At 42.0% G+C, this 27962-nt stretch overlaps 1 protein-coding gene across 2 annotated transcripts in view; it reads left to right on the forward strand.

The window, feature by feature from the left end:
* The window catches only part of GABPA (GA binding protein transcription factor subunit alpha), a 35635-nt gene extending 9331 nt beyond the window's left edge, over window positions 1–26304 (forward strand). Inside the window, exons 3-10 of one of the 2 annotated variants that reach the window (XM_075910125.2) lie at window positions 2201–2345; window positions 7427–7511; window positions 9612–9857; window positions 13952–14146; window positions 16266–16322; window positions 17684–17824; window positions 18749–18941; window positions 22506–26303. In XM_075910125.2, coding sequence (XP_075766240.1) covers window positions 2201–2345; window positions 7427–7511; window positions 9612–9857; window positions 13952–14146; window positions 16266–16322; window positions 17684–17824; window positions 18749–18941; window positions 22506–22734 — 1291 coding nt within the window. In that variant the 3' untranslated portion in view covers window positions 22735–26303. Of the gene's footprint in view, window positions 1–2200; window positions 2346–7426; window positions 7512–9611; window positions 9858–13951; window positions 14147–16265; window positions 16323–17683; window positions 17825–18748; window positions 18942–22505 lie in introns of both variants that reach the window. The other variant, XM_089773549.1, reaches the window with a different exon arrangement.
* Window positions 26305–27962: the final 1658 nt, after the last annotated feature.

Consider the following 27962-nt stretch of genomic DNA (forward strand, 5'->3'; position numbering starts at 1 on the left):
ATGAAGAAAGCAAAATGTTGAATGGGCAGCGTAAAACTTACAATAACTATTTCACTTCCTTGCTTTTATGTGCTTGAGAGTTTTGTAAATGATAGAGACCCTCTTCTGACTGGGTTTTTGAACAAGATGATTTTGGCATTTCTTAGTGTCCTGACTTTTGCCCATCTCAGTCTGTTCTTTTTCCTTTTTGTTTGTGTGGAAATGTACATATAAAGGTTTTTTTAAAAAAATAAAAAGGATAGGTTGGGCCATGTGTGGGTGCAGAGATTTGCATACACAGAGCAACTTGCAGGATAGGTCCTATCTAACCTCAACTGAAAAGTGTGGGTACAGGTGGGACCTCCCTGGTTTGACACCCTTGAGACCTAAGTGGTCATGAACCACAGAATTTTCCAGATCAGGGGAGGTTAAGGTTCCCCTCCTAGATCTGCTCTCCATCACAGGCCTCACTACCCCCAGTCCTGTTGGGGCTGCACTCCTTCCCAGTGCTAGGGCTGTGTTCCTCACCTCCAAGAGTCCCAGTTCAGGCTGCTCTCCCGGCCACCAGCCAGGCCAAGGCTCTATTTCCCGTTGTGCTGGCCCAGGCTGGACCCTGAACTTGTTCAGCTGTGGCTCTCTGGTCCAGTAATATCTGTAGTCCTGCCAGACCACAAATGTTGCCGAAACAGAGTCTCTCGAATTTTATAAATTAAATTAATGGAGATGGCTTATCTTCTAGAACTGGAAGGGATCTCAAAAGGTCATACTGTCCAGTCCCCTGCCTTCACAGCAAGACCAAGTACCATCCCTGACAGATTTTTTGCCCCAAATGGCCTCCTCAAGGATTGAACGCACAACCCTGGGTTTAGTAGGCCAATGCTCAAACCACTGAGCTATCCCTCCCCCCTAACTTTAGAGTTTTAACCTGTATTTCCAAACACATTATCTGGCTTATTTGTAATCTTAAAACAAAATACAGAACGGAACAATCATTATCCTTATTTTACTATTTTACTAACTAATTAGAGATTTGTAAAAGAAATTGAGTGAATCACATTGTCTTAGCATTTCTGATATCAAGGTTCTGCTTCCGTCTTTACCCCAAATCTCCTATTTAACTGATAAGTCACTTAAATTCCATTTCTAAGTTAGTTATGCTAGTTGGAGACCTTTTGGAAAGTGCAGGAAGTGACCATTTCTATCTCTTTTGACTCTCTTGACTGTTTTAGTCGTCATATTTTTTTTTCATTTTTATTGTCAGACTTCTTGTATTCAGAAATGAAACATTTTACTGTTTTTGTCCCAGGCAGCTGTCTTTTATATGTGCTAATTTTAGTATCTGTTTCAGATTTTGGGATACAGCTGGGCAAATAAAAGAATGTAGATGTTCAATAAATGACAACATTTTTTAAATAATTTTAAAAGGATTTTTTTATTTCAAAAAGCACTTCAACATTGCAGTTGTCTAGGCACTATTCACAAAAAGATATTAAATACAATTTATTTAAAAATAGCTGGTGTGCTTTTAAGAAATACCAACAAGCTGTTTGAAGTGAGATATAAATGTAAGGCAAGTACAGACCTGAAAATCAGTGTGTCTTTTTTAAAATTACTTGCAGTTCTAACTACTGCCACACATATTGCTGGATTTCAGTTAAATGGAATCACTTGCGGGGGAGGATGTTGGTATTGGGCACCACAATTTTGAAAAGACATTGATACATTAAAAGGAAAAAAGCACAATTCAGGCCTTTATATACAAACTGCAATCAAACCTTCTTTAGGACAATTTTTCAGTACTTTCTGGCTGCACAAAAACAAAACTATGATTGAAACAGATTTGTATATTTCCCTTTAACTGAATCAAATGCTGGGTCTACATTTATCGCTGGAAGAACACAGATTTTCATTAGTTCTTACCTCAGTTTTCCTGGGGCCAAATTCATCCCTATAAAGTTATTCTTGGGAAGAATTTGGACTGTGCAAACCCAAGTCTGTTAACTCAAGCTGAGAGGCTTGCTGCTGCAGGCAGTGTAGGCATACCCTCAGTATGGCTTTCAATAAACTACTAAAATGTTTGGTGTAAACATTCACTTTACAAAAAAACTGAATAGCTGTGTGAACTAGCCATAGATTTTGCTTCTGTTGAACACACAATGAGCACACTTTCAAAACTGTTCTGTTTAACATCCAGTTAATGATAATTTCTTTGGTGTTTAAGCATCGTGGAACAGACGTACACCACAGCAGAATTCGTGAGTCAGGCTATTGATATCAATGAACCGATTGGAAATCTTAAGAAGTTGTTGGAACCAAGACTTCAGTGTTCCTTGGATGCACATGAAATCTGCCTGCAAGATATCCAGGTAAAATAAGGAGAAAACTACTTCTGAGGGTTCAAACTATGCTGTGAAAATAGTTCTGTTCAGTCTCTTCCGTCTAGTGTGATGTTTGTATAGGGGCTCACTCCTCAGTTTGATAATAAGAGTCAGTCTTACAACTGTCAGTCTTACCAACTTCAAACTATTTTATGTGTATCAATTAATTATGTATTTATTGCAAATAAAAACTGGAAAATGTCTATAGTTCATTTCAGAAAATCATCTTGATTAGCAGCATGTCTTATCAATTTTGGGGAAAAATAAGTAGCATGATTTTGAACACATGATACACTAAGAAATACATTCCTTAAGTCAGGTGATTTGACTATTCTCTGGTACCTGTGGGAGGTTTTACTTTTTACAGATTTTTCTGAATTTAGAAGCCAGACAAGTTTTACATAGCATTGTTTTGTGTTGTTTAGAGGGCATATTATTTTTTTTTAAAGTGTATTTTTTTAAATAGGTGGTTACCTCAAAGGTTTAAAGGATGATGCCATTAAATAAAGACTTTCTAAACCTTTCTAATTTCCTTCGAGTCTTGTTAACACTAAAAGACTTTTCTCTAGACTTGTAGCAAAGGTCACTGGCATACATTGAAATCACTTTACTTCAGCCCTAGTGGGGTAGTAACAGAGAGATTTAACAGAGTATGTAAGATATATTTGCTGGCCCTTATATGTGGTTACATATGTGGTTACATGTGTGCTATATATTCTGGCACTTCCACTGAATTTTTGTCTGAGTATTTATTACAATTTGTATATATACAGTAAAACTCCATTTGTCCAGCATCCAGTGCTCCAGCACTCCTGATGGTCCGGCACCATCGGGAACCCGGAAGTGCTCCGGGCAGCCGGACAATTGGAGCTGCTCTGCACCCTGCTTCCCCGATTCAGCCGTTGCTGAAACTGACCAGCAGCTGAATCGGGGAAGCCGAGGGCAGAGCAGCTGGGGTGCTGTTGGGTTGGTCCCGTAGCGCTGCCCCTCAGGGCTGCGGGACCAACCCGGGAGCACCTCAGCTACTCTTGGGGACACCTGAGGCAGAGCAGCTGGAGTGCTGCCAGGTTGGTCCTGCAGCACCAAGGGCCTACGCTACGGGACCAACCCAGCAGCACCCCAGCTGCTCTGCCCCAGGCGTCCCCAACCAACCCGGCAGCACCCCAGCTGCTCTGCCCCAGGCTTCCCGGAATCAGCCGCTGGTTAATTTCAGCAGTGGCTGAATCGGGGACGCCTGGAGCAGAGCAGGTGGGGTGCTGCCAGGTTGGTCCCGTAGCGCTGCTCTGCCCTAGGCGTCCCCAAGTCAGCCGCTTCTGAAACTGACCAGCAGCGGCTGAATCGGGGATGCCTGGGGCAGAGCCGGACTATCGGAAGGGGGGGCTATGAGGGGTCTAGGGTGGCATCCCCTCCACCTCACCCAAGACCCCTCATAGTCCCCCCTTCTGATAGTCCGGCATATTTGATAATTCGGCACCCCCTGGGTCCTAAAGGTGCCGGATTATCAGAAGTTTACTGTATTTCTTTATCTCTAGACTAGGAGCTGCTATAACAAATGCTTGATCATACTGGCTGCAGGAGTGATATTCCGAGTATTTAAAAGTTACCCTCGTATTTTTGCAGAAAGCAAGCATGGATTTTATGTCTTATCTTATCCTTGTCGATCAAAACTCCCAGAGGCAACTTGTAGTTCTAAGAAGGTCATTTTTTTTAAAATACAAAATAATGAAGATAGTTTTTCTAGAAGACAAAATGCAAAAATTGAATGGCAAATATTCTTTCAGGGTTTTTTTTTTCTCATTCTAATCCTGCTACAAATACAGGCAGTCCCCGAGTTATGCGGATCCGACTTATGTCGGATCCGCAGTTACGAACTGGGATTTTCTCACCCTGGAGGACTGAAGCGGTGGGATGCCTGGTCCCGCCGCCCGCCTCCTCCGGGGCGAGAAAAGCTGCTCCCCGTCTCCCTGGTCTGCTGGGGGAACCAGCAGACCAGGGAGACGCTGAGCAAAGCCGCGGAGGACCCGGGCCGGACCCGCGGCACTGATCTGGAAGCGCCGCGGTCCGGCCCGGGTCCTCCGCCGCTTTGCTCCGCGTCTCCCTGGTCTGCTGGGGGGGGACGCAGCTAGTGCCCCCCCCAGCAGACCAGGGAGACGTGGAGCAAAGCCCGGGTCCTGTGGTAGAGCAGGTGGGGCGCTGCCGGTTGGTCCCGCAGCACCACTCCTTGATACTACTGGACCAACCTGGCAGCACCCCAGCTGCTCTGCCCCAGGAGTCCTGATTCAGCCGCTCTTGTCAAAGAGTGTAAATAGAGATTCTTCGTATAATTAAAAAAATCAAGCTTAGAAATATGTTACTGGAAAAATAATCACATATTTAAGACACAAAGATATATCAGATATTAATGTCTGAATTAGATTCTTCAATGACTAGTATATTGTATTATGAAGCTGAGGTAGTATAAAAGGTTTTGTCATACTCGGTCTATATATACATTTTTCAAGTAGATTAGGATTAGCAGGAAATATTAGGGAGGTTTGAAGGCCCAAAGAAAGAAATTCTGATGATAAAGCTGACTTTTCTGTAGCTGCTAAGAGTTATTTCAGAGCCGATTACATTTTTGTTTTAGATCTCTCTCATGATACTATTGACTTTGTCCTACTGTTGTGTGAAAATGACTACAGGTTGAACCTTTGTAAACCAGTACTCTCTTGTCTGGCAACATCTGTGGCCTAAAAGGACCACTGATCATGCAGGACCAGAGAGTCTCGGTGGAGCACCCCAGCAGGGCTGACTGGCGGGCCCCAGAGCACAGCGCACCCCAGCGGGACTGATCGGCAGGCCATAGCTGGGCTGCACTTCATGCCCCAGCAGGACTGCCTGGCGTGGTAGGCAAGGAGGGATGGGGACCAGCAAGGCAGTGGGGCCTGAGACGGGTTCAGGACTAGGGGGCTGGTAGCAGAAGGCGGCAGATATGACCTCTCCTAATCTGGCAAAATCCCTCATCCAGGACCGGTCAGGTCGTGAGGGAGCCGGACTAGGGAAGTCCAGCCTGTAGTCACTAAGTTACAGTGTCAGTCTTTGACAAAATGTAATTTTTAAATATTACAGTAGACTTTCAGTATATCTAAGCTACCAATTAATGAATCTAAAAACAGTGAAGTTTTAACTGATCCTCTATAAAGCTCTATTTGCTATCACTCCCTACACAGAAATCTACTCTTACCTTTCTGTTGTTTAAAGCAGATTTTAACTTATTACACAGATTCAATGGCAGTGATATATTAGCTGTGGAATATGAAATTAGTATTTAAGTTCTGCTAATATAATTGCTTCTGTAGCAGATGTAACCAAAGGCAGTCATGTGACTAAAAAGAATGAATCTTCTACCACTGGTGTTAGCCTCACTTGGGGTTTTGATTAGATCAGTGGTGGAAAAAAGAAATCCCTCTTTACCTTTCTGTCTCTTTGGCCAGGTCTTCACTAAAAATTAGGTTGAGCTATCTCTGTCACTCGGGTCTGAGAAATTCATACGCTTAAGCAACATAGTTAAGTCAGCGTAGCACCTGATGGATGTATATATTTGTCTACTGCCTTTTTGAGGAGATGGATTAACTCAGGGGCAGGAAGACATTTCTAGTGAAGACATAGCCTTATCTTATAAAATGGTGAAAAGAAGGAAAGATAAGGTTTACCACAGGCAGCAGCAGAGCAGGGCTCAGGAAGACTGCCTGCATGTGCTGATACCATGCTGTTTCCAGAAGTGGCCATGGAATATGTGTGCATGCCCGCTGGGCATAGGGGAGTAGTGGGTCTCCATGTGTTGCCCATGTCTGCAAGTACCAGCCAATGAGAGCTGTGAAGATGATACTGGGGGGTAAAGATAGGAGGGGGAGCCACACAGTGAGCCGCCTCTAGGAACCTGGGAAGCACAGAGACAGGACAACAGCAGGAGCAGTGGGGTGCCATAGCAGGCGGGCAGCAGCATGGCTGGGCTTTAGCTGCCCCCTCACCATCTCCAGGATACTAAAAGAGCTGGAAGTGGCTTCAGAGCTATAGGTTGCTGACCCATGTCAGTTGCTGGGAATCATGACAGGCCAGACAAATGTTAGGCAGGCCGGATGCAGACCAGGGACCATATTTTGCCAATCCCTGCTCTAGCTGGTTCTCAGTAGCAAATATAGCAGATTAGTGATCGGGACTGTTAGCCCTACTCTCGGTGTCCTCTGGATATCTCAGTCAATCTCTGATGGAAATAGCTCCCAGCTGATTCCACGCTGGCTGGGAAATTAGATGTCACTTTGAATTCTATTACCTTGAACAAATCATTAATACTTCTTTTTTTAATATACTGTTGAGTGAAATAAATGACTTTCTGCAGAAAGTTTGTGTACAAGAGAGGGAGATACTAATGTAAAATAAGGGAGTTCCTATCCATGTAAAAGATGTATTAAAGAATGAGGCCGAACCGCTGCCAATGTGGCATGATGTAATATTTCAGAGGCATATAGCTAAGGAAGCAAACGTTGTCTAGACAATTTAATTGACCATTAAATAGTAGTAAGTATTCATATGAAAGGGACACTGTCAACTTAAGTATCACACTTTTGTGTATTGTTGCAATTACGATCTAACATTAGAGTAACATATTTTTCTTGACAGTATATTGTTTATAGTGGGCATCATATTTCCCCTATGGCATTCTTTGGGTCTTTTACATAGCAGCAAACTGCTTATAACTAATTTCTTTTAAAACTAACTAGATTGTAGGTTCTACTGATTAACGAGCTACTGTTAATCAGAATAGATTGGTTTTTCTTTAGATTTCAAGTTTCAAATTTCTCTGGTTAAAGAGCATGTCTGCTATTGTACAGTACTACACACAGTTTGTGATTAAGACTAAAAATATTTGCAGCCTTTATTTGAAAATATTTGATAGCTCTAGATAGGAAGTGAAGTATTCTGATACCCTAATATAGATAGAGGTTTGAATTGAAAATACAACATAACTTTATAAAAGCATTCAATTATAAATCTAGCAATTTAAAAACAATTTCCTTCTTGATATAAAGCTGGATCCAGATCGCAGTCTCTTTGATCAAGGAGTAAAGACAGATGGAACGGTCCAGCTTAGTGTACAAGTAATATCCCGGCAAGGTAAGCAGTTAAGCATTTTATTTGCTAAAATGCAAGGTAAGCCATATTGTAAGTATATTTACGTTCATGCATTATCATTTTTAACTAGCATTAAAAATATAACTACTATTCATGCTTAGGGCCTTAGCAAATTTATAATCCATTTTGGCCAATTTCACGGTAATAAGATTTTTTTTTATAAAAAAATTCATTATTTCAACTACTTAAATCTGAAGTCTCACAGTATTCTAAGGAGTTGTGTGGGGGTTGCAAGGTTATTGTGTGGGGGAGAGGGGTTGCAGTGCTGTCCATGGTCTGAACAGCACTGCTCTCAGCTCCGTCCCTTCGCCAGAGGCCCTGTCCCTTCTGGGAGCTTGGAGCCGGCGCACAGCCCTCCATTCACAGGCACCTTGCCCAGGAGCTGAGCATGGTTGTTGACTCCCCCACCCATGATCCAAAGTCAGCTGACTCAGGCTAGCTACAGCCTTGCTGCAGGCCTTTATTGCAATGTAGATGTACCTTTATAGGTTATCTTAAAATGATGCTAACCAAAGCATGTGTAATTATTTCAAAGGCGCTTTTAAAATAACCAGTTTTTGAAGACTGAAAGTGGTACCTTTTTTTTTTTAAACCTAATATAGTTTCTTCATAAGACAAGTGTTCCTTAGGTATACGTACAGATCTGTTGAATAGGAGCGTGTGGGTTTATAAATAAATATTTGAATTTGAAGCACATTGAATTGTGGATTGACAGGACATAGTTATTTTTATGTTCACTTTACTAAATTCTTAGTGTGTGCTAAGTAGGGATGTTAAAACACATTTACTTTAATAAAAGCATAACGTCTGAAAATATCAGGGATTGCACATTTACACGGGGGGAGGTGGCTCCCAAGGAGCTACTGCACACAGGCAGCTGGCTTTTAAGCCAGCTTCCCATGTACACTGGCTCCTGGGGAGCTGCCTCCTTACCTGCCCTTCCCCCTAACATCACTTTGGTGCTGCTGGCTCTGTAACAGAGGCAGCAGCACTGAGGGACAGGCTGCATGTAACCATGAAGTTTAACCAATGAGTCCATGCTCACCAGTTGTCCATTTACATGTGTTCACTTTTATATTCCTAATACTCAGTGAAGATTGAGGAGAAATATCACATTGAGTGTGCTGTCCTTGATAGCATGTCTTCTGAAAATGTGATGCTAACTGTGAATGCATTGGTGTTTTCTGTATCTGAGTCTTAGCATGTAGCAATAATTGTATGTAGCAATAATTTTTGCAGGGGGGCCACTTCATGAATTTTGGTACGTGGACACAGGCCAGCTCTGGGCTCCCTGGAGGGGCAGGGCCTCAGGCGGAAGGGGGCTACAGAGAGAGAGAGAAACTCTGTGAGAGACAGACTTTGTGGGAGAGTGTGTGTGACAGTGTGTCTGTGACAATGACTCTGTATGTGTGGCACAAAACGTTTGTGACAGTGACAGAGTGCTGGTTGCTGCTGGGTAAGTTTGAGAGAAACCATGCCTGTCTTTAAGATAGGGAAAGCTGTCCTGCTCTAGTGTCTCCCTCCTCCTCTGCTCTGCAAATATGGGTACGGGGGAGAAGGGGAGGAGAGTGTGCAAGTGTGTGTGAGAGCCCAAGCGCTGAAGTCTTAGAAACAGTGCACTGCCTCATAAGACAGACACTCCTCTGGGTCACTTACCATCCATGCTTCAGATTGGAGCAGCTCCATTATGTGTCTCCCTCTCCTCGACTCCAGCTCTGCAGAGATGGGGTAGAGGGGCAGGGAGATGTCCTGACTTCAGCATTCTCTCCTCTATTGCCCCACTTCCCCCACCCCCACATTGCACAGCTAGCAGGAGAGTCCTGGGAGCAGCTCAGCTGCAGGACTGAATAAGGTGGCAGAGGGGCAGCTGAACACATGTTGCCGGCTGTAAGTATACACTCTCTGCTAGTCAGTTGGACAGGCTCTAGAGAAATGTTGGGCGGGCTGCATCTGGCCTGGGGGCTGGATTTTGCCCATCCCTGTAGTAACAGTATGTTGGGCGAGATATAAATGAAACCTGTAATGCTTTTGCAATGCTCAAAGATAATATATTTTGTCTTATGTGTTTTCCTCCATATCTAGGAATAGAGCCCAAGTTAAACATCCTTGAAATTGTAAAACCCGTGGAAACTGTTGAGGTAGTTATCGATCCAGATGCCCACCATGGTGAAGCTGAAGCTCACCTTGTTGAGGAAGCCCAAGTGATAACCCTAGATGGCACAAAACACATTACAACAATTTCTGATGAGACCTCTGAGCAAGTGACTCGATGGGCTGCAGCATTGGAAGGCTACAGAAAGGAGCAAGAACGCCTTGGAATACCTTATGGTAATAAAATGCACTTACTTTCAATTGCAATGAGAATCATTTGATGATTATATGTTATAAGGACCTCATTTATTAAAGTGCTCTCCTACTAGTAACAGATTTGTTTGAAAAGCCACACTTACATTCAAATATTTAATTTTTAAGTTACAAAAATCTTTTCAAAAGAGGGTCATCATGGAATAAACTAATTGTGCTTGCATTATAGTGTATGTAATGTCTATAGATTTGTTCTGGGAGCTAAATTGGAACTTTTTCTTGATACCTATATTACACTTGAACCCTGGACTCTACAGGTGAAAAATGGATATGATAAAGCATTGTGATATACTCTCCAGTGTTATTCACTGTATCAACTTGCAATACGTAAACAGACTCCCAGAAACTTGCTGCTTTATTTGTCTTGTTGAAGAAGACAAAGTGATAATTCAAGATGGTACAAAACACATCACAACAATTTCTGATTGTTTGCCCTTTCTTGCCATTGTTTGGTTTTGGTACTTGGAAAGAGAGAAATTCAGTCACAGATATACAAGGGAATACTATAGTGAATATCTTTTGAAATTTCATAGCATGCAAGAAGAGAAGTTACATCCTTCAACATAATACTAAAAACATTTAGTGTTGAATTACAAGAGTTTCTTAAACTTTATACATATGTTAGTATTCAAACATTCCTTTTTCAAAGAAGAAAATCATCATTGAAGTTACAGTGGTGACACATTGACAAAGGTTTACAATTGTTTTCCATATATAGGTGAGAAATACATATAAAACTAAGTTGGCTTCTTCCTGACCAAAGCATATAGATATTTTGAAATTACCTCCTTTTGGTAGTAGGGATGTAAGCAACTAGTTGACTACCCGGTACACGTAGGCTTATCAGGTAGTCGAGTCACTACTCAACTAGTCGCTCTCCTCCCCTTCCCCCCGATATAGAGGCAGCAAGGGAGGGAGCAGGAGCCAGTGCTAGGGGGAGCTGTCTTAAAAGCCAGTTCCACCCAGCACCATCACCACAGGGGAGGTTAGGCAGAGATGCAATGGAGCACCCGGGATGAGCGGGTACTCAATGATAAGGATGTTAAGTAACAAATAATTGACTAGTTGAGTAATCAATGGAATTTCCATTGACTAGTGGATAGGCACTTCCACATTCTTCCTTTGACATGTACAAGAGCCTCCGGTGGGGCTCTTGTACATATCAAAGGAGGAATGTGGAAGTCCATGAGCAGCCCAGGGCCAGCGGGAAGTCCCGCTGGCCCTGGGCTGCATGCAGCATGTCAGCTTTGAAATGCATAAGAGTCCCCAGCAGGAAGAGCGTGACAGCTTTGAAATGCATGAGTCCCCAGCAGGCTCCATGCACTGCAGCACCACATAGTTGATCCCAGGCTCAGCTGTGTGGCGCTGCCCCTTTGAAACACCCCTTCTTTTCCCCCTCCCCCCTTTGCTGCCTCTATCTGATAAAGGCAGCAAGGTGGGGGGGAAATCGACTAGTCCTTAATATCCTTAATACTCAATCAGTCCGAGCTCGCGCCGGGTCCAAGTGCTGTGCCTCTGCCTTTTAACTGTGGTATGGTCCCCACAGGAAATGCCATCAACTACTCAATTAGCTGATTAATCGAAATTTAACATCCTTACTTGTAGTAGAAAAGTCTTAATAAAGTGAATACTAAAAAGGATAGTTTTTAAAAAACATATCAGATTTTCCTGACTTCATAGAATTCAAGAGAAAGGAGGCACATGAGGATCTTTTGTTTTCTGAATGCCTTGTTGGTGTTTTATAATAATATATGCCTCTCTAGTTTTTTGTAAATGAATTTTCTTATGATTCCCCCATAGATGAGATTTCAGGTTTTTTGCCTCGCCTTTCTATAAATATTAGGGATGTTAGTGTGTACTTGTTTACATGATTAACGAATAAACCTGAGTTATCGGTTGATGGCTCCCATGATGCTGCCTGCCCTTCCCACCCCCTCAACCCTTGCTGCCTCCCTCAGAGGCAGCAGCATGGGGGAGCAGGCACCAGCCAGCTTTTAAGATGGCTCTTGGCACATGCCAGTTTCCGTGGAGCCACCACCTTCCCTCCACTGCCTCACACAGAGGCAGCAGTGTGGAGGGGCATGCAAGAGGGCTCCCACTTTCCCCCAGTGTATAAATATGTAACTGCTCGAAAATTCAGCAGTTACATGTTTACAAAAATGTTTAACATCCCTAATAAATGTGTGTAAATTGTGGTTCTGCTGGGAGTTGATTTTTTTCAACTCCCATCAATGCTTTTTGAAATAATGTGCCTCTCTTGAGAATCCCGCAAGTTTTGCAACAGTGAGAATTGGAACTTGGAGAAAAAACAAACCCTGGTGTATAGTGATATTGCAGACTCTTTTCCTCTCCATTATCTGTTCTGGCTAGTAAGCTAAACAACTGACCATCTTCCAGGATTTTTCCATCCTTTAACATCTCTCTTCTGTTCTTCCAGTTTTATTTTTGTCTCAAAGAAACAAAGTGTCCTACACAGCTGTTTCTGGCTGTCATTTCCTCCTTCAGGTTGTTTTTGCTGGAAGCATGGAACAATCAGAAAATACTAAATCAAGGGAAAAAATGACCCAACTGCTTTTTGGAACCACAGTTTATCAATAGATATCTTAAGTTCATTGTATTTTCACATACTCTGTGAAGCCAAAATTATTACAGGAGACAAGGCAGCAACTGAAGTAGATAATTTTTGATGTTGTGGCAGACAGCTTACCTAACTCTTTTAAGAAACAAGCTTATTGTCTGGAACAGAGGATGTTCTTTGTGACTTCCAGGAGTTAGGGTTAGAACTCCCACCACTAGTGTGCTACAAATGCAAAGTTAGCTCTTTAAAACAACATTTTTAGAACTCTGGCACTGTTCATTTCTCAGTGTTGCATTTTGGTACATGTGCCAGTGGTTCTAGCTTCAGAACTGTTTAATCGAAAGGTTTCTGCTGACTGAGTGTAAGATCCAGACCCTGCCAGAAAGAGTTGCATGATCTATGGGAGTGACCACTAAAGCACGTTTCTCAGCCATGGAACTCCAAAGCCTCTTAGGAAACCAGATAAGAAAAAGCAAAAATCATATCTTAGGGGACGAGATGAGGAGAGAACCTTCCTGAAAACTTCTATTTCGAAAATCACAAACTGTATCTATGCATTGCATATTGCCAAGTTGCTTTTTTGTTGGGGCTTCCCAGAAGTTAGATTATCCTCCAAAACCCAAGAGAGCTTAACAACTTTCTTAGCCCACGGTATATTCCACAGTTAAGGTGTGCTCACAGAAGGCATTATTATGGAGTATAGTGTTAGCCTAAAGAAGCTATACAATATGACAATAGGTACAGGGGAAAAATTAATCCTGCATGTGAAACAATTTTTGACAGGTATTTGTTCTAACTGTTCACCCAGATTGGCCTAGTTACAACAAGGCAAAACAAATATCTATCCTTTTTCAAAAAAAGTTAGGAAGCTTAATGACGTTTATTAGAACTCTAGCTAGTCACCAGTATCCCTGGTTGCACACAATGTTACTGATCTAACATTTGGGGAAGGAGATCCCATCCCAACATACAGAAATCTAATGTTTAATATTAGAAGGAATAAAACAAAATTGCTAGAGAGAGCAGTAGAGGGCTTAAATCTTCAGAAGTGGTAAAAAGAAGTGGTGATCCAAGTGAGACACTTGACTTGTACTCCAGATACTGCACTGTCTCAGGCAAAGCCATAGAAAGCAAATTAGCAGGTCCATAGGAGTAGTTTGAGTAGCATCTTGAGAATCGGCATTTTATTTGTATTGTGGCTTTCCACACCATCCACTCTCTTCCCTTTTGTTTCTCAATGCATAGAATGTGTGGTATAGTTTTATACGCTGTTAACGAAAATGTAATTAGGTCTTTTTAAATGTAACAACTCATTGATATGCTTGGTTGGTCATACTTATTTTAATTATATGGAAAAGTGTTTCCTCTCTGGTTCTTTTTATTGTTACTGATTATAGGGAATGGTTTTATAATGTCTAAAATAGACAGTGACACAACCTTTTATCAGTTGTATAATATATTTCTCTTCTTTTTTTCCTAGACCCTGTACAGTGGTCAACAGACCAAGTACTCCACTGGGTGGTATGGGTGATGAAGGAATTCAGCATGACTGACATAGACCTCAATACTCTTAGTATTCCAGGCCGAGAGTTATGTAGCCTCAATCAAGAGGACTTCTTCCAGAGAGTCCCTCGTGGAGAAATCCTTTGGAGCCACCTGGAGCTTCTTCGAAAATGTATGTGAGCTTTCTCAATGGCTGATTTAGTTACTGTTTTTGTGTGTGGAAAGATAAGGACAGTTGTGAACAGCCCAAATTGTTTTCCCACTTTCCATTAGCAGTGAAAGGGAGGGTGTCAAATACAAGATAAGCGAATACTAAGGGATGGTGCCCCCTGCTCACTACGCTCGCCAACCCCCTCTCGGGGGGGTAGGCAGCCCCGGTTGCCGGGGAGGGCCAAGGCGTGGCAATCGGCCAGCTGCCGGGGTGGAGGCGGAATGGTTGAGCCAGGCTGAGGCTACGGCTAGTCCGGCTTGCTCCCTCTGGCTGATGGGGGGTTGGCCTAAGCCTGACTCCCTCTCTCTTCCTCCAGTCGCGAGGGGAGAGGTCTCATGGCTTGCAGCCCTCCAACCTCTCTCCCAGCCGCCCCCCCCTCCCTCCCCCCCCCAGTCCTGGCCCCTCCTCCTGTAATGGACCTCTCCCATGGTCCCTGTTTCTCCTCCCTCCCAGACCTTCCTGAATTTTAAGTGTAGGGTCTAGGAGGGGGCTCAAGGAAGAGGGGGGGGAGTACTGGGGTGAGGGAGTGCAGGAATCAGGGCAGGAGCTTGGGGATGTGGGGGAGCTCAGAGCAGTGGTGTGGGATGAGGAGAGGCTCAGAGCAGCAGGCTGGGGTATGTGGGGTGCAGGAGTCAGGTTTGGAGTTCTGTATGGGGAACGGGGGAATGTGCGTAGGGCGGTAGGCAGGGGGGCTGAAGCCTCCCGCCGCCCCCCCCCTCCCCCCCCCCGAGATACATACCGGGGCTGTTTGCTCTTCCCCTTCCTGTCACGGTCAGGGAGCGAGAGCAAAGTGCACAACTCCCTAGTCCCCTGCTGTTACAATTTATGAAGTGTTCTTGAAAAAACAGACGACAAACTCTCAAATATACAGTAGATAGATACAGAATATAGTTGCAGTTTCTTGTATATGTGAAAGGTACTAAGCTAATTCTTGAGAACAGTGGTTACCAGCGGCTGGTTCACAGACCAGTGCTGGGCCACGAACTGCTGGCTACTGGGTCATAGCACACTGCCAAGCCATGCCCCCATGTCTTGATGATTGGCTCGGTGGGGTCAGTGTAAGCTGTGGCAACATTGCCATGCAGCTGCTAATTGAGTTACTGTGCTGTAACTGGAGCTCAGGCTGTGGTGAGGCTCTTCCTACTGGGGCGACCCTGGTTCCAGCTCCTGCAGCTGCTACGTAGCCCAGTTGGCAGGCCACATGGAGGGCAGCTGATCCAGCAGCCAGCGCTGCATGGAGGGCTGCTGCAGCTAGAGGAGAAACTTCCAGGTGCCCCAAGGCCAATCTCCTGCCCCTTTTCTCGTGTGGGAGGAGAGACCAAGGAATCAGCCACCCTGCGAGCCCTCTTTCCTCCCGCCCACGTTGGTGCTGCTGGACGGACCTTATTCCCTTCTTGATCAGCAGGAGCCTCCCTCTGGCCTCCAGCTGTTCCCAGTCCAGCCAGCATGTACACACAAGGACCTGCTGCCTTGCCACTGGCGGGGGGCGGCTGGGGCTAAGCAGGGGCCGCCACTACCCAGGCGGCTGGGGTGGGGTGAGGTGAAGCGACAAGGTGGGAGAAGCCCTTCAGGCTGGTGTCAGCACCCCACTGCTTTCAGACCAGCCTCTCCCCAGTTGTTTTCCTCTTTCACTCACACTTCTCGCTACCTTCTTCCCCTTCCTTTCCCTTCTTTTTCATCTTCTCCCCGGTTCCCTTATTGGTTGCATACCAATGCAATGTAAAATGAATATTCAAATGTTTCCAAGACAGAGACGTAGTGGGGGAACTGGGCACAAGCCAGGAATCAGCTGATTCCCAGCTCATGTTTGGTCCCCGTCATTGTGCCTTTGCTTCCCCTGCCCCCTACAGAGACGGTGCTGAGGGAAATCAACTTTTAAGCTGGCTCCCCCAAGCGCTGGCTCCCCCAAGCGCTGGCTCCTGCTTCTCCCCCTCCCCCACCTGCCGCCTCTCTCTGAGTCACTACTTACACAATAAGCATATGCATATGCATTCAATTGACTTATTAGGGTAATGATTCAATTGACTTATTAGGGTAATGATTTGAATAAAGATTTAAATATTTTTCTTTTACTTGGCAGATGTATTGGCCAGTCAAGAACACTCTGGAGAAATAGCTACAGTTACTATTGATCAGCGTGAGTAGTCATACCAGTAGATTAAGACAGGTGCTTGTCAATAAGGAATTTGGGTTCAGCACTCATGCTACTAAAAAGTCAGAGAAGCCACAGAGAAATAGTATCTCTTTTGCACGTTTTTGAATTTTGAAAGCAGCGCTTCATTTTTTTAGCCAATTTAAGAATTTAATCAGAATTATAAATGTTTCTAATTTTTTTATGATGATCAATAAAGTTTTCCATTAGTCTGCACCATAATATGATGCACGTGAAATATTTGTAATACCAGGTGTTCAGAACTGCATTCTTGGAATATGTATCAGAAATACTTCTTTAAAAATGCAGAACTTAACATATATAATACAGTGTTAACACCAATGACATTTTATATGGTAGCAATGATTTTAAATTATTCTTAAGGTGAAGGTTTATGAATATCCATGTGACTCGTTAGAGGGAAAATAATTTGAACGTTAATATTGGGGGTGTGTGGACACACACTTCCTAGAACAGTGGTTCCCAAACTTTTCGGCATCACGCCCCCTTCTTGATTTTTGAGAAACCCTCATGCTTCCCCTCCCTTCCCCCCCTCCAAAATAGCAGCAAAACTTGTTGAGCAAAAAAAAGGAACTGACCGGGGCTGAAAAACAGTCATGGCCCCTTTAATTCCCGGGACCAGTGTGTGTTTAAAAAAAAAAAAAAAAAAAAAAAGGTGCCGGTACTCCAGGGAAAAAGTTGTTGACCCTCTTTCTCCCCACCCTCTCCAAATGTTGCCCTTTAAAGGGGCCATTTTGAAGTCTGCCCGGGATGCCTTCCCCAGCCAGCCCAAGCTGTGCATGTTCCGGCAGACGCCCAAGCCAGAAAAAACAGAAAATACCGGACATTTCACGTGGTATTTTCTGAATTTTTTCACCGAACGGACCGGGCTCTTTCTTGGGAGGGGTGGGGGAGAGGGCCTGGGTCGCCTCGCACCCCCCTTTGGAATTTCTTCACGCCCCTCATTTTGGGAACCTATGCTTTAGAACCTCAGAGTTATGAACTTCAGACTTATGAACTGATCACATGATTTGGAACCAGAAATACACAATCAGGCAGCAAACTTCTCCCCCCCCCCCTTCCCAAAAGCAAATATTGTATAATAATGTGTTAAATGTAAACAACTAAAAAAAGATAAAGTTTTTTAAGAGTCCCCTGCTGACTCCGGGCTCCATGCAGCGCTGCTGCTGTGAAATGCCACGTGGAGCATTTGCTTATCGGATAGTCTACGAGTCCTTTCACACATGTACATAGTAAAGATGTTATCTGTGTACACCTGCATGCGCCCACCATTATTTGTACCAACAAGTTATAATTATTTTTCTTCAATGTTTAATGCTTCACAGCTGTGCAAATTATTCCAGCATCTGTACAGCCTGCTACCCCAACCACCATTAAAGTAATAAATAGCAGTGCAAAGGCAGCTAAAGTACAGAGAGCACCAAGAATCTCGGGAGAAGACAGAAGTTCACCTGGGAACAGAACAGGTGTTTTCACAATTTTACTTTAATCTAATTGCTATAAATATTTAACTGTTAAATCACATGGTGAATTTACAGCATGTAGCTGTATCCCTTTAAGATACGATTTTGCCATATTTTGTAAGTGCTGCTCACTTGGATGTGACGCCTGTAGGGAAAAACCCAAGTGTGACAGGAAGTGCTGATGCAGTATGGAATCTTTGCCTCTTTTTACTAAATCACTGCTAAAGAGCACTATATTGAAGTGCTATCTTGTAGATAAGACAAAGCCAAGTTTGACCATTGTCTGAAATGTGCCCCATTGCTCCCACTCAGTCGTCTCCTTACCGGATCATTCCGGAAGGAAGCTGAGGGGAAAGTTCTAACTTGGCAACTTGAATACTGTTTGTTTAGTTTTCTTTATTACACTGTTTTTAACTTCACTATTTGGAGACCTGCTAATCCCTATGAAATGGAGAACTATATGTTAGATATGCAATTTAATTTCAGAATTCTCCTTAGATTTTCTTCATCCAGATTCTTTGTATCATTAATATTATATCTTCTCCCCTGTTACCTTGTTTCTATTCTGCAATATTGCTTTCTTTTCTGTCTTTTCCCCTCAGTTAGGAATTGCTGCTTTTTCAGTCTCCAAAACACAAATTAAGTGTCTTGTGATACAAGACACATTTTCAAAAATAGGAACCTTAGAACTATGCTTCCAGGCCAATATTTTAGTGAGAACTACCGGGCATGCTGCCCAAGAGATCAGGCCAACTATTTTAGTGCCTAATTATGCATTTAGAATCTAACTTAAGGTCTTATAAAAAAAAATGTTTGGCCACTGTGTAACAGGGATAATGAGCTATCTTAAACTGAAATCTTACAATAATTTTAGCTCCATAGAATATGGCGCTTATTCCATTTTAATAATTTTTTTTATATTAATAGGAAACAATGGCCAGATTCAGCTATGGCAGTTTTTGCTAGAACTTCTTACTGACAAAGATGCTCGAGACTGTATTTCTTGGGTTGGCGATGAAGGGGAGTTTAAACTCAATCAACCTGAGCTGGTTGCACAGAAATGGGGACAACGTAAAAATAAACCCACCATGAACTATGAGAAGCTTAGTCGTGCTCTACGGTAAGAAGCTCTACTACTAAATTCTTTCATAAAATGGTTGGATACTTTTCTCTAACAGCCATTATCAACCTAACAATTAATGTAAGTGCAAATATCTCTTTGTCTGTGTAGATTCTTGCATTGGTACCCTTCCTATATATTGCTGTCCTTTGATCCTTATCTGCTTCTTTTTAACTATCCAATCTTTACGTGTTTATAGATTGTCAGTTCTGCCTACTTGTTTTTCCCTTTGATATTGTCATACCCTCTGCTCCTTGTCCCCCCCCCTTTTTTTTTCCTTCTTCTTCCCCCTTCTGCCGTCTCCCCTATTTATTTTGGGTCTGCACATCCTAAACTCAAAACTCCAGTCATCTGAAGAAGTGGGCTGTGCCCACGAAAGCTCATGATACCATCTATATGTTTTGTTAGTCTATAAAGAGCTACCAGACCATTTGTTGGATTTTTTTAGTTTATCCTGTACGGACTAACTCGGCTACCCCCTGAAGTATTCGGCCAGTTATTTATAATCTCTTGTTATTGTGCATCAGTTAAAAAAGACAGGTGCAGACAAGCTGTGCTGCCACCTGCTGCCGATCTCATAAGCTAAGCAGGCATAGGTCATTATTTGGATGTGTGAGGAGTTGCTTTTCGGAAACAGATAGAAATGGCTAATAAGATTTGTATTAGGGATGTTAAAATGTGTGTGTGGGGGGGGGGTTGTAAATGTGTAACCACTGAAAATTTTTCAGTGTTTACATGTTGGAGCCGGTGCACACAGGGAGCTCACCTGCCTGCCCCCGCTTCATGCTGCTACCAGGGACAAGGGGAGGCGGGAGCTGGTGCTCATGGGGAGCCTGCTTAAAATCTGTCTCCTGCCAGTTCCCACTGGCACCCTCGCTGCTCCGTACTGCTGCCTCTAATACAGGTAGCAGTGTGGGGAGGAGGGGGCCTTGTGTGTAACTGTAAGGGTTAACTGATGAGCCCAGGCTCATCGGTTATCCGTTTAAATTGTACACTCTCAATGAATTGCCGAAGTATTAGCTATGTCATTTCTCAATAGAAAAGTGATATTGCTAATTTTTACTCTTGTGCTTTACAAACAAATGTAACTTTTATTTCAGCATAATTTGAAATGTCAACAGAAAAATAATTCCCTAAACATTCATTTTCTGTTTGTTTTTGCTCTCTGCATTGTTCATTGCATATGTAACAAAATTCTGTAAAAACTGATACACGTTTCTATGTAGTTACTATACTGACTAGATTCCAGTTCTTGAGTCTCTTCTAGAATGAGACCTAAAACAACCAGTCTATGAGCTCTCAACGATACCCTCGCTTTTTGGCCTTTTGATATGTGTAGACAAACTCTGTGCTCACAAGGCCCTCTGATACACTCCACTTCAGTTTTTAATTACCACAGTCGCAAGTGCATTGAATCATACTTCATTCCAGTTACAGAAAGTTTTCACCAGTCTCTGTAGTTTGCCAAACCAACCTGGGTTTTCTCATTCTGAAAGTTTCAGATTTTGTTTGTCTGAAGTATATCATCTTCAGAATTTTGGTGGCTCTACAGAGATTTGACTGGGTTTCTTAGTCCCCCATCCATCCTTCCATTTTCTCATCAGAATTGGGAGACAAAAGCTAGTTCTGTGTGTTTCAATTTTGTTTGAGATTTAGAAACCCTCTATTTCATCCCAAAAGTGCAGATGATCTGGCACTTCGTACAGAATCATCCTTTTCAAAGAATAGAAAATCTGAGAGCCAACAAAGTGTCCACCTATGTTATGCTAGGAGCATAAGTTAAGTGTGGGAATCCAGTCAAATGAAATGTTTAGAGAAACTGAACCCCATAGGAAGGTAATATTCTTTCATTATATTTGTGCCTTGCACAAATTTACCACAATCGCATTAAACCTCACAAGTCCAAATTCATTCATGCCTGAGGTAAGGGACAGCACAAAATATATATGTAAAAGGTTACATTTGGGCATTATGCATCTTAGTTACTAATGGTTTTGTAGTGTCTTTGGAATACTATAGATCATATATATGTTTTAGATCAGGGCTCCTCAACATGCCGCCTGCTTGTATGCAGCCTGAGGCACCTTGAACTGCTTCCCGGGCATGCCTCATTGCTGTGGGCTCCAGCAGCAGCACCTCCCCACGAGCCACACCGCATTGATCCAGGCCACGTGCGCAGGAGCTGTCCACTGGCAGGGGGATGGGGGCAACAAGAGGTAGCTGCAGAGCACGCCTGCTGCGTCAGCAGCAGCACCTCCCCATGAGCAGAGCCACACAGCACTGTGCAGCACTGAGCCAGGCTGGCAGGGGGGCAGCAAGAGGTGGCGGCAGAGTACCTTCTCCATCATGGGAAGTAGCAAGTGACAAAGTTATGGGTCCTCAGGTCAATACATGAGAGTGTATGCCGGGGCTACTCAACTTTGGAAGCCCCAGGGGCCACAATGATATCCACAGCACATGCCAAGGTGCGCATGGCTACGAACGTTCCATTGAAGGTACATGCGCATGCCCCCTTCCTGATCCTGATTTCCTTTGCAGGGCAAAAAATCCCAGACATTTTTTGCCTTTTAAAAAACTCGTCCAGATGGCAATTTAACATATGAAAACAAGGACACGTCCAGTTTGGATTAATGGTAACCCTACCCAAACCCCAGCGCAGACCTTTCTCACCCTGGCCTTCCTGCCTGGCTCCACCGCCGCCTTGCCACGTCTCTTGCTACCTGGCTCAGTGCAGCGCAGCACGGCTCCACTTACAGGGAGGCACTGCCACTGTGGTTTATGCGGCAGGCATGCTCTGCCGCCACCTTTTGCTGCCCCCCTGCTGGCCTGGCTCAGTGTGGCACGGTACTGTGTGGCTTTGCTTGCAGGGAGGTGCTGCCACTGTGGTTGATGTGGCAGGCATGCTCTGCCGCTACTTCTTGCTGACCCCCCGCCAGCAGGCAGCTCCTGCGCATGCAGGCTTGGCTCAGTGTGGTGCGGCTCCCAGGGAGGCGCTGCCGCTGGAGCCCATAGCAACGAGCATGCCTGGGAAGCAGCTCAATGTGCCTCGGGCTGCGTACAAATGGGCCACAGGCCGCATGTTGAGTAGCCCTGGTGTATGCTGAAGCACATCACATACAATAGTCTGGTTAATTGTCCTTCTAGCTGAAATGACCAAGAATCTCTGTCCAGGGCAAAAATAATGAATGAAATCTTGCAAAAGGGCCATTGCAAGATGATGACCCCACATGATGCTCAATCTTCAAGCAATGTGCATTTCTGTGGGATATGTAGTGGTGGTTAATTTAGTAATATGGTTCTCCCAATGGCTGACAAATAATTCAAGAATTCATATTCCACTGCCTTCTCTCTTGGGCTTTTCAGCAAATGTAAAGAGAAGACTAAAAGGTCTAGTTTTATGTTAGCAAATAACATAAATACTTACAAATTTCTTACAATGAAAAAAGAACCTACCTTTTAACACTACAGTATCCTTAAGTATGATCACTTTGTGTGGGCCTCATGCACTGAATATTGCTCTGTTACTTAACATTGACTTTTTTGTGTTTGTTTTTTTCATTTAAGGTATTATTATGATGGAGATATGATCTGCAAAGTACAAGGCAAGAGGTTTGTGTACAAATTTGTCTGTGACTTGAAAACTCTGATTGGATATAGTGCAGCAGAGCTGAACCGATTGGTCACAGAGTGTGAGCAAAAGAAACTGGCAAAAATGCAACTCCATGGCATTGCACAGCCAGTCACAGCAGTGGCACTAGCTACAGCATCTCTGAAAACTGAGAAAGACAATTAAGCACTAGGACTTGAAAGAGGGATTCTGAGGCCTTTCATATATACTCAGAGCAGTTACCTTTATCAGAATTGGAAGCTTCTTTTTATTCCTTGACATTACAGTATGATGCATGATTTTCTACAAAGAACTGAGACACCCATAAATTTGGATCTTTAACAGCATATATTTCAGTGTATCTGAAGGGATCACCACAACTACTTCAGTGTGAAGACAGGTCCACTGCGGCATGTAGTCTGCTGAATTTGATAAGTAATGCTGAACTGGTCCATGTTGTATGTCCAGCACTATAAAAGATTTGTTGCAGCATTTAAGAAAAGTGAAGCATCTACAGGAAACAGACTGGTCAATAGTTTGAATTCAACGCTTTCTACAGGTTTTTTTTATTCTCGGGTCAACTACAAAATGGAATTGGATGTTTACACAGTTAAAGCAGGAGCTGCCCTTAAACATGCCTGTTAATCTCATCTAATCAAGCAGAGCAGAAGGAACAGACACATTAAATAATACAAAGTATCAAGTCCTTAAGACAATTTCTCTGCTTACAAGCAAAGAAAACTAAGAATAAACAAAACTGAAGATCAGTGCTAAAGAAAATCCAGGTTTAATTCTGGCTTAGATGAAAAGCCAATTATGAGTTTCATTGTAATATGTAGATAACAGGCATATACGAGGGCAGGTTCTTAACTTTTTTGAAACATGTTATGCTGGCTACTCAGCAAAAGAAAATAAAGATGTCCCTGTTTTTTCTGTCAGGTGTTTAAAAACTTGTAAAGTTATTCCTCACTTGAAGAGTAGTTTTGGTTCTTGCTCTATACTGCAAAGTATATTAGCCAATACTCCTTATACCTGCACTATAGTTGATCTTGATGACCTGAAGACTTAAGTTAATCATATTCAGCAGTCCCTTCCTGTTTAGAAACATGAGTTGCAAATAAGTTTATAAAAATCTGAAGTTTGACTTTCAGATTATTGTATAATCTGCCCTATTAAAATATGAAAAATATAGTTTATTTAAAATTAGTTTCTTTTCAAATTTCAGATAATGTGTTATGGCCTCAGAAACAAAACTACACATTCCTGGGAACTAAGCGGGACACAGTTACATATTTACATATATTTTTCAAAAATGTATAATTGGATTGTATCCTGAATCCAGAGACTGGTATAAATACTACTTTATTCAGGCGTATACATGTTAATATGTACACACTGTGTCTCCATGATTTGTGAGCTTTCCCATTAATATCTTACTAAACCTCTTCTGTTAGTCTGAATAGAGCACTTTTTTTACTTTTTGCCCCTTTGTTTAAACAGTATGAATATTTTGTTACCATGCATTTTTGGTGTTCTTGTAAGCAGATTTTTTTAAAATAAGGAACCATTAGCAGAAGCTGCAGTGTCACTTGACAAGTAGTAAAAATATAATTGCATAGGAGAAAATCTTTAGTACTATGTTGAAAGGTCAAGTTACTCTTAAAACTCTTAAGTCAAGAATCTGGCTATACTGACAGATGCTTTAATGTATAATTTACTTAAACTGAGTGGTGGAAGCACTTTTTTATTGTTATTGACAAGTAAAGAGAGACTGGGGTTTATTTTTTAAGGATATGTGTGGAATCTGGTTGTTTTCTTGGAGGTGCATCTAAGTGCCCTTGCTGTAGACCTTAGGATTTCTCGTATTCTGTTTTGTCCATCTACCATTTAAGTTTCTCTAGTTACAGTTTTAGCTTCTGTTGTCAAATTCCTCCAATGACTTTTAATTTACCATCCTTGAATTACTAAAATACTCCCTCATTTGCCAACAGGCTGAGCATGCAGCTTTTGACAGATGTATTCACTTTACAAGAAGCTACACAAATCCTGCTTAGTCCTTTACAAATCCATTAGTTACAGATATGGGTACATCAGTCAGAAGTCAAGTCATATGTCTAGCTTGTATGACTGCTATAGTATAGTTGTAGCCCATTTTCACTATTTATCAAGCATTTGAAATCTCTTATGTAAATAGCTGAAGTCTTTCTCTTAGGAAAGGGGGAAACTAGATTGTAAGTTGTGTGGCTAAGACTTTTTTCTGTGTTTGCAATTCCATGTGTATTGCTCTGTTCCACACAAGCCACATTTCAAGTAGCTAATTAATAAATGCGATACAAACACCCCTTACAACACTGATGTCTTTCTAACAGATCTAAAATACTACAAGTGGACAGAGAGAAGAGTTTAAAATGACCAATAAAATCAGTCTAATGAAGAATGAATTAATATCAAAGCTAGCAAGTAAAATTGATGCTTTACCCTTGAATTTACGCAGAATAGAATAAAACTATTAGGAAAGATGGTGTCAAAACTTCTCTTGTAAATACATCTTATTATTTTGAAGCCCTTTAATTTAGTAACTATTATCCCCTTTGGATTTGTCTATATGCATTTTATTTTCTGGTAGAATCTGCTGCTTTTCCACCATGTTCTTTTAATTAAAAAAGGACCAATGCAGTTTTCAATCAACATAGAGCCGTTGTCAAATTTCCTGTAGCTAAGGGAGAAATCTGACTAACTTGATGTCTTCAATTAAATAAAGGATGTAGAATATTATATGTCAATATAATTGTTCTGTTGCTGCCAGAAAAAAATAGAAAGTATAATCCCAATTTTTTGTAAAACTGAGGGGTTTTGCATACATTTTTACTCTTTAAATAAAGACACTTATACTCTGCTAATAATTATGTATTTCTTTTCTTTTGAATTTTTTGGGTAATTTTACATGAAACAATTATTTTCTATTTTTACTCTGATGAAATATTTGTGCATAAAATGTCAATATAGTAAAATAAAACATAAAACTGTTACACAGCTAATGTTCTGGTGATTCATTTGTTTTTCAGAATGGCTACCACAGTTTTGTTTTGTTTTAAAGTAGCTAGTTTTAAAGAAAAGTAGCATGCACAATTTCATTTCAACATCTTAAGCACAAAGCTGAGCACAAAGCTGTTTCAAAAGAGAAGCAAAAATAGACATCAAGCTTTCTTCAAAACCGATTTCTTCACCTTTAAACAGCTATATCTTTTTGGACTTGTGTTAGGACATAAAGGGTGCATCTACACAGCTCCCAAAACTCAAAATAAGATAAGTAATTTGCGCTATGCAAATTGCATAGCTTATTTCTAGTCTATTTTCAAAATAGCTTATTTTGTCATTTGGCACTGTCTACACAGCAACAAATTCCGAAATAAAGCACTATTTTGAGCCATCCTTTACTTTTTGTAGAATGAGATTTACAGGGATGGCAAAATAGCGTATCCGCTATATTTTGAAATAGTGGATGCGTTCAAAAGACGCGGGGTAGCTATTTCAGGATACCTCTGGTATCCTGAAATAACTTTGCTGTGTAGATGTACCCAGAGTCTGTCTTCAAGATGCTTGATTTTGTGACACATTTCCTGTTCTTGTTTGTGCTATAAAAGCCTCATAACTTATTTTAATGGAGGAGGAGTCAGTGCATATGCATGATGAAATTATCTGAAATGTGATTCAGAATCTTTTGTCGATCTTTCCTGTAAGAATGTTCTATATGTGTGCAGATTAAAATAAAACTGGCCCTTTTCATATTAGTTTGTGTTAACACATGATATGTAAAATATGCTACTTATACAAATATGTTGCATTTTGTTGTTGCATGTAGGCTGTATTAGTGGTTGATAATCATAGAACACTAGAACTGGAAGAGACCTTGAGAGGTCATCGAGTCCAATCCCCTGCCCTAATGGCAGGACCCAGTACCATCTAGACCAGTGTTTCTCAACCTTTTTAAATAAAGTTCCCCTTTTTCAAAAAAAAAAAAAAAAAAAAGTACCCCCAGTACCTGCAGTGTTCAGACACACAATTTTTTTCTACCATTGCAACACATTTGTTTAAACAACTTAATTGTAGCCAGGCGGGAAATTTTTGAGTGTAAAAAGTACAAAAATAATAAAACTTAAAACAAAAATTCAGTTTTCTCTAAATTTCAGTTGTTGACGTACCCCCCAGACATCTCTTGAGTACCACTAAGGGTACTTGTACCACTGGTTGAGAGAGGCTGAACTAGACCATATCTCCAGAAATATCTCCTTAGGCAACTTATTCCAGTGTTTAACCACCCTGACAGTTAGGAACTTTTTCCTAATGTCCAACCTAAACCTCCCTTGGTGCAGTTTAAGCCTATTGCTTCTTGTCTTGTCCTATCCTCAGAGACTAAGGAGAACAATTTTTCTCCTTCCTCCTTGTGACATACTTTTAGATACCTGAAAACTGCTATCCTGTCGCCTCTCAGTCCTCTCCTTTCCAAATTAAACAAGCCCAATTCTTTCAGTCTTCCTTGATAGGTCATGTTCTCTAGAGCTTTAATCATTCTTGTTGCTCTTCTCTGGACCTTCTCCAATTTCTCCACATCTTTCTTGAAATGTGCCCAGAACTGGACACACTACTCCAATTGAGACCTAATCAGCGCAGAGTAGAGCAGAAGGATGACATGAAGAATGATGCACAGCTTGACTTGAATTCCAGTTTTTGGAGAGATGACAGTAGCCACATATATTTTACTTTTAAACTGAGCAAAGCTGCTATATGAATTTCTGAGAAACAAGTATAGAATTCTGCAATTGCAGTTTTTAATGGTGTCACTTTTTGAATTTCAACCACCATGGCTCTATCTCCTAATTGTTTATATTTTTTTGTAAATTTGAAATTGTTGGATCTGATTTTTATATTCTCAGAGGTGTAAAAGACCTTGTTAGTTTAAAGAAGATGCTAATCAACAATTTCATCTCTTATGGCACTCATTTACACAATGGTCTTTATGTGGGCTGGAAAAAAATACCTCCAGATTTTCTAAATCAGTATAGTACCACTGCTGCTAACAAATCTATAATGATTTATACCAGCTGAGAAATCAGTCCATATTAGCTAGGGTATATTTTTTTTAATAATAGAAACAGTTATCTTCCTGCTCCAAAACAAAGTGGCTGTGTCTAGACTGGCCAGTTTTTCCGGAAAAATCAGCCGCTTTTCCAGAAAAACTTGCCAGCTGTCTACACTAGCCGTGTGAATTTCCGCAAAAGCACTGACTTCCTACTGTAAGAAATCAGTGCTTCTTGTGGAAATACTATTCTGCTCCTGTTCGGGCAAAACTCCCTTTTGTGCAAAGCTTTTGCGCAAAAGGGCCAGTGTAGACAGCTCAGATTTGTTTTCTGCAA

Source organism: Pelodiscus sinensis, chromosome 1 (assembly GCF_052426305.1).
Source record: "Pelodiscus sinensis isolate ZL-2025 chromosome 1, ASM5242630v1, whole genome shotgun sequence".
Lineage (NCBI taxonomy): Eukaryota > Metazoa > Chordata > Testudines > Trionychidae > Pelodiscus > Pelodiscus sinensis.